Here is a 14,504-nt window from a genome sequence, read left to right as displayed (position 1 = left end):
ATTGCACCCCTGTCATAAATAATGTGTGCAAACAGTGGAACAAATGGGATTAGAGCCCCATGTTCACTTCCATCAATGGTTTAACTGCCAAAGTGCTGTAGTGCTGAACTTCGTACAGTTTGTATTGTTCATGGATAAGGCTTCATTCACCCATGATGGTATTTTCAACTGCCACAGCAGCCTTTTATGGAGTCAGGACAAGCCCTACCCCACCCACATCAGCAGCCACCAGCAACAGTTTTCTGTCGACATGTGGGTGAACATTGTCCAAGATCACCTAACAGGACATTATTTGCTGCCTCCCGATTTGACTGGTCCATGTTACCTGGTGTTCCTGCAATATGTGCTGTCACAGTTCTTGGAGACTCCTTGTTGTTCATGAAAGGATGTGGTTTCAACATGACAGTGCACCTGCCCACTTCAGTCTTAATGTCTGCAAGCACCTGAACAACTCATACCATCATCGGTGGATTGGAAGTGGAGGTGCCTATCCCACGGCCAGTGCACTCACTGGATCTCATGCCTTTGGACTTTTTCCTTTGGGTTACATCAAGATGTTGGTGTATGAAACACCTGCAGAAAGGATGAAGACTTATTTGCTAGGATCCAAGTTGCCTGTCTCCTGGTGCAACAGACACCAGGCATCTTCAAGGGAATCTGGCAGAACTTCATGCACTATTGCCATGCATGCATTGAGACTGATGATCATCTATGTGCACAATCACTATAAACTTTGTTGTGTTATGCGGATTACACTGTACGTGTCCATAACACAATAAACATGAATTTCTGACAACTGGTTCCCTGTCTCAGTATAATTGGTTGTGGACCCACAATCATATGTTTCATTTGACCAAAAAGGTTTGAGATACTTGTATATGAGCGCCTTAGAGCACAAGTGGTGTATCTCACATCATTCTTATTTTGAGATATTTAATAGTTTACTAGGACTGTCATACAAAACTAACAATATTTTATATTACTTTTTTATCGTATATGTTATCAGAGTAGGTTTTCCTAATTCAGGTTAACAATTTCAATAAATTTTATACAGTTATAGACCTGATATAAGGGCCTAAATGAAGAAATTTTTGAATGCTTGGACTTTTTTTTAACAACAGGATTTTGACGGAACACAAAATTTTAGCCACAGAAAATTAATTATCAGCCATTATGGCTGAAATTTTTGTGAACACTGTAGAGAAAAAACATTTATAGCTCTTCTCCAGAAATTAAAGAGATGATTTATGTCAGACAGTAGGTTGATGACTTCATTTTGTTGTTTAAAGGGAAGAAAATTAATGGATATAACAGAAATATTAAATGAGCAGCATCTGAAAACACCATTCATATGAGACAATTAACTTTTTAGATTTGACTGTAAAAAAGAGAGAGGAAGGCATGCTTTCAGAATCGTCAGAACAGATACTTGTTCAGGTAGTATTAAAGGAGAGATCACATGCCACTCAACCCAACATAAGGAGCATTTTTACGCAGTACGCAACAGAGACTTCAGACTGCCACTCACAAAAGATGAATTACAAAGATAATTACTTGTTAAAGAAGTAGCAATAGCATTTGGATGTAGGACACAAGTTGCATTGCTGTGACAGATCAAAATGAAGGGCAAATGGCGCACACTTTAAGTTATAAATCTATCATGTCAAAAAAGAATTTATACAATAATCCTGTGGTGTACAATGTTAAATGTGCAAAATGTGATAAATATTATATAGGCCAGACTGGATGAAACTTTGAGATCCAGTACAAGGAACATTGTAAGCACAGTAATCAGACAGCACTCACAGTGGAGTGCATGTGAAAATAGCAAACATTTAATTTAACAATGTAGGAAATGATAGATTGCTACTTACCATAAGGAAGACACACTAAACTGCAGACAGGCACATGAATTTAACACAATACGTGAGCAACTGTAGATAATACATAGAACTCCAAAAAGTTTTTATCTGAATGTGCTAGAAGAGCTGGAGATTTACACCCACCACTTAAAAACCCCAGAAAAACTGCTGAATGAACAAAGTGGTTTTGCACATAGGAATTATTATGAACTTTGTAAAGACATGTTTTAACCTTACTAGATTTTAGACAAGACATTACCAAACCTTAGCAGCAGCAACGTGCAACACTCTGACAGTGGCAAATTTGACACGACGAAGGGAACTTAAATGTGCTGTTGCTTTCAGCCTGGTGCTTACACAGCTCCTTCTGCAGAGTGGTGCACATAAAACGGGCCCCTGCGCTGAAAGGAATATGAATGAAAAAATCAACGTACATCATCACTTTCTTGCATTTTTATTGTACAATTTCATTATTAACTAAGTAATTAACAGTTTAAGTAACAGATTTACTTTTATTAGTTTAATGAGCATTTAGAAAGGAATTGAAAGACTGTGTTCAAAATGTTCTCCGCCAACATCCAAGCAAAGTTGTGCATGTCGAAGCATGTTAAGGAAAACACTTTTCAGTACTCTTTGAGGAATGTTCAAAATTTCTTCACATATGTCATTTTTTAATGTGTCAAGTGTTCTGGGATTGTGGCAGTAGACTCTAGCCTTTAGAAATCCCCAGAGGTAAAAGTCACACGTTGACAATTCGGGAGAGCGGGGTGGCCACAAGACCTTACTAATGGCCCTCTCTTCTGTAAAATCAGTATGTATATGAGCTAAGGACAAATCTGATGTATGAGAAGCTGCCCAATCTTGCTGGAAATATGCACAACACTTTTCATTTGGAGTTAACAGAATTGAAAATTCATTGTAGAGTTGCAAGGAAACATGTGTGTTGACAGTTTTGTTGAAGAACAATGGCCCAAAAATTCTGTTACCAGATACAGCACACCATACACCAGTTTTTAAATCGTGTAACGGCTTTTGCAGTTCGCCATGGGGATTCTCTGCTGCCCAGTGTCTCGTGTTAAGTGAATTAATGTAACCTGATAGATCAAAACCAAGCTTCATCTGTCAGAAAAAAGAGGAATGCATCAAGATGCCTCCAGTGACATTTTCCCACAACCAATTACAGTAATGTGTATGCTTGCCCTTGTCTGCTTCTTTTATTTGCTGAGCAACACTCGTACGGTAAGGTTTCATTTTTAAACCATGAAGGATGCGTTGACTTGACCTGCGAGATATTCCACATTGCTGCGATAATCGTCATGTTGACTTGTAGGAACTTCTTTCAATGTGTGCCATCACATTTGCCACAACTTCAGGTGTACGTACAGTTGGTGCCTTATTTCTCTTTGAATTAACAACACTGCCTGTCGAACGCCACTTTCTCACTAGGTTCTGAATCGTTGATTTTGCAGGAATATTACTTTCAGGAAACTTTTCATGAAAAGTGTCACGAACAACATTAATGGATTCAGACTGCACATATTCTTCAACAATGAACACATGTTCTTCAATGGAATAAGGCATGACAATGAAGTACATGGTTTATAACGGCTACTTTCTGTATGAACTACTCACATGCCACTGCTGTTGGAAAGTGGCAAAGAAACTGTCAAGCTAGTAATGCTACTCACGTGTGTTCACATTCCAGTTCAGGCTGTTTTTATGTGTGCCACTCTGTACAATTATCCAATAGCAAGAAAAGAACACACATTTTTTTAAAGTTTTTAAAAGTTATTTAGATTTTCCCTATAACAAAAATATGTTTGTAGAGCAAGGAAGTCCTTATCAACATCTTGTGTATAATGCCGTGGAATGTTTCATGTATTAATTATTTTTAATCCACTTAGAGCAGTGGGAGATCCCTATAGGAGGGCGCACGAAAGATATCTTGAGCTACCTTTACTTTTACTGTAATAAAAAATAATCAATATTTTTAATGAGAAATAACTGTGAATTACTATTATTAATACTTCACAATCAACTGACCACTCTCACTCTTGACTAATCTTCACACTTGCACTTGCTACAACTAGGACTTTTTAGTTATTCATTCTTCAGTCTTAATATTTCTGCTTCTGAATGTAAACTAGCTTCCTATTCGGCAAATAATCTGTATTTATAACACGATGTATTGAAGGTTCTCTGTACAAGAAAACAGTAGAATATTCATCACTTTTCTTGAACAAATGCCAGACAGAATAACGTATCGAGATCACTTTTCTCGTAGGTACATGTTAGCTACCTACGTGCCAGGCAGAAACGTATAAAATATGATGATGCGGGTTGTGTGCTACGTAGAAAGGTACAACTACTCGGTAATTCGATTCAGTCAAGTTGACTGACGAAAGAAACACTTGAATGGCATGCAGGCTGACTCGCAGGGGCGGCACGGGTGGCAATGTGAGCGGTCCCGCAAGGGGCTGGGGCGCGCCGTACACATCCCCCATATGTATCCACAATGTATCCACAAGTCTTTAAAGCTACAGGCATTATGTATCAACCAGGTTCTTTTAAAAATTTTAATATATTTTTTTTAAATTTTAATGTGTTACCAAAGCTAAGAAATCCTTATCAGTGTTCTGTGTAAACGCTTAGGAATGATTTTATGTATCAGTTACACTACTTTGCAAAATGTAAGGACAAGATTGATAAAGTAACATAACATGTTAGCAACTCAGTGGAAATGGAACAAAGTGTGGGAGCATGTTACTGGAGGGCTTCCACTCATGCACAGAAAGCTGGACTTAACATAGCATGAGGTCAGCTTGACTGTAGTGCCAAATGGAGCTGGCTGCACAACACGAGGCTGTTGAAGGAGCAGGAAATGATAGTGTGTGCCAATCAGTGACCAACTATGGTGCACTGTGTTGGTGTTCTTCATTACAACAGGGCCTGGAGAAACATTTGGATGACTTCAGACATTGAAGAATCATCAGGAAACTGGAAGAAGGGTGGAGTGTAACCAGTATAGCTCAGGTGTTTGGTGTTGCCCACAGCATTCTTCCAAAGACACGGACAGCATTTTCAACAACAGGCACTGCTACCTGTTGGAGAGTAAGGGTCAACAAAGGTCAATTAAAGCAGCAGATGATTGCTACATTGTGCAACAGGTAAGAAGGGAGCCCTGTCAAACAGTGGGTGCAATTGCAACCACATTTAACAGAAATATAAAACATGCAGTCTCACTGTCAACAGTGACATGGCTACTGCATGGGGGTGGCCTCTGTACTTGATGATCAGTACATTGTGTTCCATTGACTCTTGCACATTGGTGGCACTATTTGCAATGATACTGAGAGCATAGGGACAGGACCATCGAGGAGAGGGTTACATGTTCTTTTTGGTTTACAGCAGATTCAGTTTGAGTAGTGATTCTGGACTTTCCTCATATGGTGACAGTTGGGAACATGTAATGCACCCAGAAACATTTTTGAACATGATCAGTTTGGTAGTTCAGATCTTATGGTATGGGGAGACATAATGTAGCATGTGCGTACTGACCTCAAGTCTTTGAAAACATGGTGCACTCACCAATCAGCGATATTGTGACACGGTACTCACTCGCTGTGCATGTCTTTTCAGGGGAGCATTTGGCCCTAACTTCAGTTTTATTGGATGACAATGTGCAATCATGTTGAACAACACATGTGGAGGAGCTCTTGGAACGAGGGGTTATTCAGCAAGTAGACTTGCCTGTCAGTTCACCCAACTTAAATCCCATTGAGTATGCATGAGATGCACTGGGGAGCCAGTGACCGTCCAGCAGTTGTCATCTGCACTGGTTGAGGAATGGAATGCCCTACCACAAGAACTTCATACCAACATTGTGGCCAGCATGGGAGCATGTTTCAGAGCATGCATTGCCATCCTTGGTGGTCACACACCCTACTGAGAACCACATCCCTCCTTTTGTAATGTCCAGGGGACTGTCGTGGATCAGGGTGACCTCAGTGTAAATTACTATCTTCGAATAAAAGTGTTATTTGTGTTTGTCTCATTGTGTATTTCTTTCAGTTATCTTAAGTACTATCCTGTAGCAGTTCTTTTTGTATAATGTCCAAGTTTCATCAAGCCATGTTATTTGACAGTGACACATCGTATGAAAGTTACTTTTCTCCTTAAGTCTTGCACACCAGTGTATTTTAGTATTAAATCCATTAGTATGGATAGAGAGCACTCTTTAATGATACAGACATTTGCACCTGTAGTGCAAGTGTTTATTTGGGTATGATATAATGGGAGGTATGACATGGTATGGAACAATAATATGCTTAATTTCATGAGTATATACACAGTAAATGGTACACATCTGTTCTGCTTGGAAGCTAAGAAAGCATCAAAGTCTGTGGTCAGGTCACAGATATTCCACTTATCTTGTGTCAGCAGTGTATATCAGCGTTGATGTTACCACAGAGCTCCCTCCCATCCCCAGCTTCACCCCCCCCCCCCCCAAACCCCATAGTGTGGAGCACCTAAGAGAATGTGAGAGTGATATTGCAGCAATGGGTGCTGATGAGAACAGCTGGTTGTGCTGTGGCTGGCAGCTTTGCAAGACATGACTGGGCTATTTCTCAAGGTTGCAGTGGGCATGATATGAGCACTGAACCAGTGGAAAGTGTCTGGTGTGTACATACAGGTTGTTGACAGTACATCCAAAGAGGTGGAGATGCAGTATTGGTGGCAGGGATGTTGGCATATGGAGGCCATGCAGGCCAGAGAGATTTTGATCTGACCAAAGTGACAGCATATGTTGAAGGATCAGTGCAGTTGACATGAGCCAGCAATTTATCTTCCAGAGTGAACGTCAATGGATGTGACAAGCATAGGGGCCATCTGTATTGGAGTGGAGGTAGTGGGTAGGCAGGAACACAAGGTATCAATCTGTTTCAAATTGTAATCAAAGTCAATGTAGACAGAGGTGCAATCATACAGCCTGGAATTGTGGTGTTGATCTCCTGTTGGGAAGAGTTGCCAAAGTTGTCAGTGACAGCTGGAGGCAAATTGTGTGGTCGAATGTACTCGGAAACATGTCATGTTGTGTTTAGTTCCTCCAATGTGTCTGGAATGTGTTTTCAGTCACACAGTTTACCACTTGGCCACCAAGCCCAACCTATATGATAGAAACAGAATAAAAAGTGTATGTATGATATTAGAGGAAAGCTGTTACTTTGAGGAAAGCTGTTTATATTAAGTAGCCTCAGTTTATTTCCTCATGCTAGGTTAATGAATGCATGATGACATTGCTGAAGGGAGGGAAAGAGAGATTCGTATTTTCACAGACATAGAGGCAGTTGAATTTCTGGTATGTGACAATATAATAGATACATCTGCACAAAACTGAAATAATTAATAACTATGATATGAACTGCATGGATTTTTTTCAGCCTCACTTGGAGGAATCTTCAGCTTGTTTCTAGGCTGCAGCTTCATGACAGTCATTGAGCTACTGTATTTCTTCACACTGAGGCTGTTTCTACACATGAGGAGTTTCAATACTGTCGCTCCAAGACCCAGGAAGAAAATGAGAGTGGTGAATCTCAGCTCAAAGACAGGCCAGCAAGATGTCTTCACCCTACCAGTCCCACTGGACAATGACAACATTGTGAAACATCGTTTCTTCTGACTGGAAACTCATCACCCATTTGTTCTTGTGTAACATCTGTGGTGACTAAGAGAGAAAGAGAGAGAAAGAGAGAGAGAGAGAGAGAGAGAGAGAGAGGAGTGTATACTGTGATTTTTACTTCAGTACTGATTGTGATAATTTTTGTACCTGCATCTGTGATACCAAAATATACAGAAGAAATAAAAAGCTGATTAATGCATATGATGTGTACATAACACAGAAGCTTGTCTCAGTCGAATAGAAACAGATACAGAACGTTAAAAATAAATGGTACTGAAAAAGTCTTGTGTTAAAAAACTGTGCCATCAAGAACAGAGTTCATAGCTGATTCACTCACATGTAGTGTCACAGAGATATCATAGTACAATAAATTATTCAGAGATTAGACAAGCAGTACAATAGAAGAGAGAAATATTTCTGTATTACAGTAACAAATAAGTTTTATTAATGATAAACTAATAACATTATCAATACAAAAAATGAGTTGTACACTATGTATGCTTAAATGCTTATAAATAAATATTTTAACCAGGAGTATAGTTGCTACTTTGATTGAAGTTGACACACTTTCAGTGACAGCATTCAACAGCAGTCTAGCCACTGCTGTGTACTTCACATTTGTTGTGTGTTCCAGAATTTCTCCTGGACTATACCTCAGGTACCTTTGTTAGCACATAGTAGTTTTACATGAATATCACAGCAGACGTTATGTAAATAATGTGTCATCACTTTCAAACGATGAAAACTCCAGGATGGAATTTACTAATATTATGAAAGGAAAGTTGCCACTCACCATATAGTGGAGATGCTGGGTTGCAGATAGGTTCAACAAAAAGACTGTCACAAATAAAGCTTTTGGCCAGTAAGGCCTTTGTCAGAAATAGACGACAGACACACACACACACACTCACGCAAATGTAACTCATACACTGCAGTCCCAGGCGACTGAAACCACACTGTGAGCAGCACCACCTATGCATGATGAGAATGGGAATAAGGAGGATGAAGGAGTGGAGAGGGGGAGGGATAGTAGGGTAGGGGTGGCAGACAGTGAAGTGTTGCAGATCAGATGGAGGGCAGGAGAGAGGTGGGAAGGAGGGGGGGGGGGGGGAGGCAGCAGAAAAGGAGAGAAGTAAAAAGACTGGGTGTGATGGTGGAATGAGGGCTGTGTAGTGCTGGAATGCGAACAGGGAAGGTGCTGGATGGGTGAGGACAGAGACTATAGAAGGTTGAGGCCAGGTGGGTTATGGGAACATAGGATGTATTGCAGGGAAAGTTCCCACCTGTGCAATTCGGAAAAGCTGATGTTGGTGGGAAAGATCCATATGGCTCAGGCTATAAAGCAGCCATTGAAATGAAGGATGTCATGTTTGGAAGTACGCACAGCAACAGGGCGGTCCACTTGTTTCTTGGCCACAGTTTGTCGGTGGCCATTCATGAGGACAGGCAGCTTGTTGGTTGTCATGCCCACATAGAATGCAGCACAGTGGTTGCAGCTTAGCTTGTAGATCACATGACTAGTTTCACAGGTAGCCCTGCCTTTGATGGGACAGTTGTTGTTTGTGACGGAGTGGAGTAGGTGGTGGTGGGAGGATGTATAGGACAGGTCTTGCATCTAGGTCTATTACAGGGGTATGAGCCATGAGGTAAGGGGTTGGGAGCAGGGGTTGTGTAGGATGGACAAGTATATTAAGTAGGTTCATTGGAATACTACTGTGGGAGGGGTGAGAAGGATAGTGGGCAGGATATTTCTCATTTCAGTGCATGATGAGAGGTAGTCAAAATCGTGGCAGAGAATGTGATTCAGATGCTCCATTCCTGGGTGGTACTGAGTTATGAGGGGAATGCTCCTCTGTAGCCAGATGGTGGGACTTTGGGAGGTGGTGGGAGACTGGAAAAATAAGGATTGGGAGATTTGTTTTTTTACAAGGTTGGGAAGATAATTACAGTCCTTGCAGTGTGGTTTCGGTTGCCTGAGACTGCAGTCGTGTGTGAGAGTTGCATTTGCATGTGTGTGTGTGTGTGTGTGTGTGTGATCTATTTCTGATGAAACCCTACTGGCCGAAAGCTTTTATTTGTGACAATCTTTTTGTTGTGCCCATCTGCGACTCAGCATCTCTGCTATATGGTGAGTGGCAATTTTCCTTTTCATAATATTGTGTCATCCATTTCTTTTATCTCAACTCCTCTTTCATGACTCCTAATTTGTTAAGAAAATCAAATGATGTAAAATCCAGGATGGAGTAATGACAATATTATGAAAGGGATAGATAGATTACTACTCATCATATAGTGGAGATGTTGAGTCATAGACAGGCACAGTGTTTTTGTTGTGCCTGTCTGCGACTCAACATTTCCACTAGGTGGTGAGTAGCAATCAGTCCTTTTGATAATATTGTCTAATTTCTTAAGATTTATCTTTCCTTCTTCCTGGAACAAAAATTCCTTATTGAACAGTGTTTGTGATCTTCTGTAATTTAAGTACAGGTTGGAATTCATGAAATAATATAATTTATGCACCAACTAATTCAACAACTTATTTCTTCATACACCACAGCAAGCTGATACTGAAAAATGTGTGCAGACAGAAAACATCGTTGTTTAGAAATAGGTCATTATTTTGTTGCTACTCGTTTGATAACTCCAAGGGATTGTTACAGCCTTTCGATGTAAACTGATCGTTTTAAGACACAACAGAAATATGACAGAATGTGAGCACGAAATATGCATAACGATATAGGAGACTATCTCTTGAAGTCATCAATCCTCTCATGGTTGATGGGACACATATATCCCAGTAGAGTAACATGCAGGTTTGAGGGTTGGAATATCTTTGCCTTGTGCTGTCTAGTCCTACTACCCAGTGAGATCTTTGAGAAAAATAGTACAGGCCTTGGGCAGGACATATAGAAGGCTGTGAGCAATCTAGTGGGGTGGTAAGTCTTTATAACTGGCAGAGCGCAACTGTTTCACGAAAATGATTTGAAGTCACCATGTTCACCATTCCAAGAATGTCTGAAGTGAGTAACTGTGTTTCCTATACACTATACACTATAGATATTGCTTTGTAACATTACTACACTCCTTAGTAATTCAGCTGATTTGTACATCATTTGTAGTTAGTGCGATGTATATGCCCCAGCAAACAGAATGTAGAAAACACTGGTATGTGATATGTCAAAGCCATCTTCAAATTTTATGTCTAAGATCTGCAAGCAATATTTCATATTTTTTATTATCATGAGACTAAATATGGTATGGTACTGATTTTAATGAGGGGTGACATTGTCACATTGAAGATAAGAAATTCAATGTTTGGCAATATATAGAAACCAAAACAGTCTATGATCACAAATATTTGTTATATTCAATGATCAGTTTCAATTATGATTATCATCATTAGATTGATATGTCTCCTTGAAATTAATAAAAGAGTCAATGACAAAATCCATTACAGTTCTAAAAATTATTTATTTCTGTAAAGGAAAGTGCTGCTTCATTTCAGGACATATGCCCCATCTTCAGATGCATATTAACATGTGAGTCCACAAAGGATAGATAACTAAGGTTAAAATAAGTTAAAATACTGCATCCCTGGTACATAGCATGCAAAAGAATATCTTCTTCAATTCTATGTCTGGCAGAAAGCCTCTTACAGAGGAGGATAATGGTCCAGCCTTAGGATCATGCCACACATGGATCTGCAAGAAGACAGGTAGGAGGTATTTCGAACATAGTGTTGCATACACCACAAAGCAAAACTCAAGAGTTGATTTCCAACTTTGGGTTGTGCTTTGTACTGGTCTGATGGGTGTCTGTGCAGCACTGTGTTCGAAACACTGCCTACCTATCTTTTTACAACTGTATCACTTTTTTGTTGTTGACAATGAATAACAGTAGTCAATGCCCTGTCAAGAGAAACATATGTTAGTAAAACAGGTAAATAAAATTTAAGAGTCATAACTGGCATCATCACATAGTATAAAACATAATAAAGTTTCAATAAACACTCATGATTTGTTATGTACTGTTGCTGCAATTGTACACACAGCAACACACAACAATAGCCTTACATCAAGGACCATGGTTGTTTATTGTAATTTTATTATGTTTTTATACTATGTGATGATGTTTATCATGACTATAAATTTTATTTGCCTCTTTTATTAACTTCAAGGAGACAGATCAATCCGGTGATAATCATACAACTGATTCAATCATTGAATAAAACAAATATTTGTGATCATAGACTGTTTTGGTTTACACGCATTGGTACTGATTTTGTTACACCATTCTGATCTTTAAAATAGGTCAACCTAAATTTTTTTTGTTACTGAAAGTGAAATAGGCTACTTATTATGAAGGAAGACTGTTTATAACCTTTAATTTATGAAATGTGTGTAAAATGAGTTTTAGCCATAAAAGGGTAATACCATCTCATCAGTATAGATTTGGAGGTCTTCAGCCTCAGATTGCTCCCTTTTTTCCCACCTACATGCTACATGACTACTATATTTCCTGGCAGATCAGGACTGTGTGCTGCAGCAAGACTCATGCATGAAACTGAGTATTTACAATGTGTTACAGTTAAATACACCCACATTCCATTTGCTCCCTTCACTCTACTTCCAAACTTCATGATGACTCTCTTGTATATGTTGCCAGACTAACATTCATGGAACAATGATGAGATGGAAAATCACTTAGTCTCATTCCAACAGTTATAAAATAGGGAGGAACTATTGCCAAGTTGCAGCTTTAAATCACGCCATGAGGGATGTTTGAATGGTTCTCTTGTGACTTTGTACAGACACCAGACACGATAACAGAAGTAACACCAACCATGTTTTATTCTGCTTCCACATGAAGAGATTCACAATAACACTGAATGAGGTATAGAACAGCACAAAGTCTCATAACAATAGAACACATCAATACACAATCTCGTAGGTGAGCATAACATAAGTGAGGCCAATGGCAGTGCGTGACAGTCTTATATTGGGCTGTTGTGCCCACAGCACAGCACTTAATTCGCCATCTGTCCAGGATGTGAGGTGAGCTCTCTAGGCCAGCCATAGAGGCACTTGTATTGCATGCTATTTCATTATACATGGTGACAGTATAGGGTTACAAATTCCTTCCCCTCTTGGGGAGAGTGTTCACTGTGGAGATGTCTCTGTCTTGTATCGGTAGGTGACAACTGCTGGAGCAGATGTCATGCAGGCACAGAAGAATATGATCTTAAATGGCACAGACGCAGACAGGAGAGGTGCCCAGAGCCCTGCAAGAGGCCATATGGGAGCACGATGTTGTATCCATGTCCCCATCTGGGCAGGCACTCAGTGATGGAGGCAGCAGAGAAGACAGCTGTAGCGGTGGCAACAAGGGCTGCAGAGCTGGAGGTGGCCTGGCACTGACTCCTCCAACTGATAGCAACAGCACATAGGCTGAAGATGGCACAGAAGCCAGAGGAACCGTGGACCGTGCCACAGGGTCCAGTGCAATTAGTGAAGTCAGCCACGGGAGCATAGAGCTCTCCAGTGTATGGTCAGTCACGTGTCGATGGAACTGGTCATAGTGTTGCAACACAAAGCCCTTGGAGGTGTGGATGACACAGAGGCAGTGGCCTCGGCAGCTGTGGACTACCATGGGTATCCACTTAGGGTGCGGCCAAACCCATAGACCCCCACAGAAGTGCCCGGATGGAATCACTGCGAGGTGTGCACCAGTGGATGGCTGGATATCATCCACAGCAGTTAAGCAGTGTAGAGGGCTGGTGGCCGTGGAGCATATCCACCAGGTTGTGGTTGCCAACTGGAGTGAACCCATATGAACTCAAGAATCTATTGAGGGCTTCCTTGGGAGAAGAGTGAGCAATATATTTTTCATCTGGTTTTTGAATGTACGTACCATCTGCTCAGCCTCTCCATTGGACTGGGAATGAAATGGATGGGCTGTAACATGCCGGTTGCCACTCTGTAGAAAAATCCTCAAAATCTTAAGACACACTGTGCACTGTGGGCAGGCTGTTACAATGCATGTGATGTCAATGTCAATACCTGGCCACAACATGTGGTGGCAGGTCAGTTTTGTACAAGAAACTGTGACGTCCGCCTGCTTTACTTCTTCGTTGATAGTCCTCAGTGCCTACATACTGCATTGTTATTCTGGCTGAAAAATGGGGGGTGGAAGTTCAACACTGACTACTGTAAATGATGTAGCTGACAGTTGCACAGTTGCATTTCACAATTCTTTACTTTCACTGTTCACAATTCCCCAATATTACAGTTATGTGGCCAGTTCACTATTGGTTAACTTTTGATAAGCCTCATTAATACGTTGCAGGCAAACATCAGTATACCGCTACAATAATTTGCTGCTGAACATCTATGAGCAGTAAATACATAACCACACAGTTCTTGAAGAACAATAAGGTGTGTGTGACACAATTTCTCAAATAAATTGAACATACACTGCCGTCGTTTTAACACACAGCCTATTGGTGTTACGCTAATTCCACTGTTAAGTTAATGCATTATTGTTATGCTAAATGATACAGACTTCCTGTTTGAAAACTGGCCATGGACTGACTGTCTCGAGACCAAAAATTGGGCCTTTATATATCCTCACAATAATAGGCACTGAAACTATACATTTTTCAATGTTTAATTTACAGAAATTGCAATTAAAACATAACTCATGCAGTTAACTGAATACATCAAAAATGTCCTCCTATTTAATAGTTTCTTCTACTGCAAAGGTTTGGCTGAATTATTTTTTAAATAATTAAATTAACAGATATAGTTATACAAACAATACTTTTGACAAACCTAGTAATTATTTTGGAATTAATTAAGGGTTGGCTTTGCTAATATGTTTTTGAATAGAACCAAATAAATACTTTAAGAGTCCTAGTAGTTTTTCTTCCAAATGTTTATAATTAGTACATGATTTATATTGGT

General features: G+C 40.1%; 1 protein-coding gene across 1 annotated transcript in view; it reads left to right on the top strand.

Moving 5' to 3' along the window:
- The window catches only part of LOC126456482 (sodium channel protein Nach-like), a 286,210-nt gene extending 278,267 nt beyond the window's left edge, over positions 1 to 7,943 (top strand). The window contains exon 11 of the mRNA XM_050092232.1: positions 7,304 to 7,943. Coding sequence (XP_049948189.1) covers positions 7,304 to 7,542 — 239 coding nt within the window. The 3' untranslated portion in view covers positions 7,543 to 7,943. The remainder of the gene's footprint in view (positions 1 to 7,303) is intronic.
- The last annotated feature ends 6,561 nt before the right edge of the window (positions 7,944 to 14,504 follow it).

This window comes from Schistocerca serialis, chromosome 2 (genome assembly GCF_023864345.2).
Source record: "Schistocerca serialis cubense isolate TAMUIC-IGC-003099 chromosome 2, iqSchSeri2.2, whole genome shotgun sequence".
In the NCBI taxonomy this organism is placed as follows: domain Eukaryota; kingdom Metazoa; phylum Arthropoda; class Insecta; order Orthoptera; family Acrididae; genus Schistocerca; species Schistocerca serialis.
The sequence above is the reverse complement of the archived record's forward strand: the minus strand, read 5'-3'. Positions and strand labels throughout refer to the sequence as shown.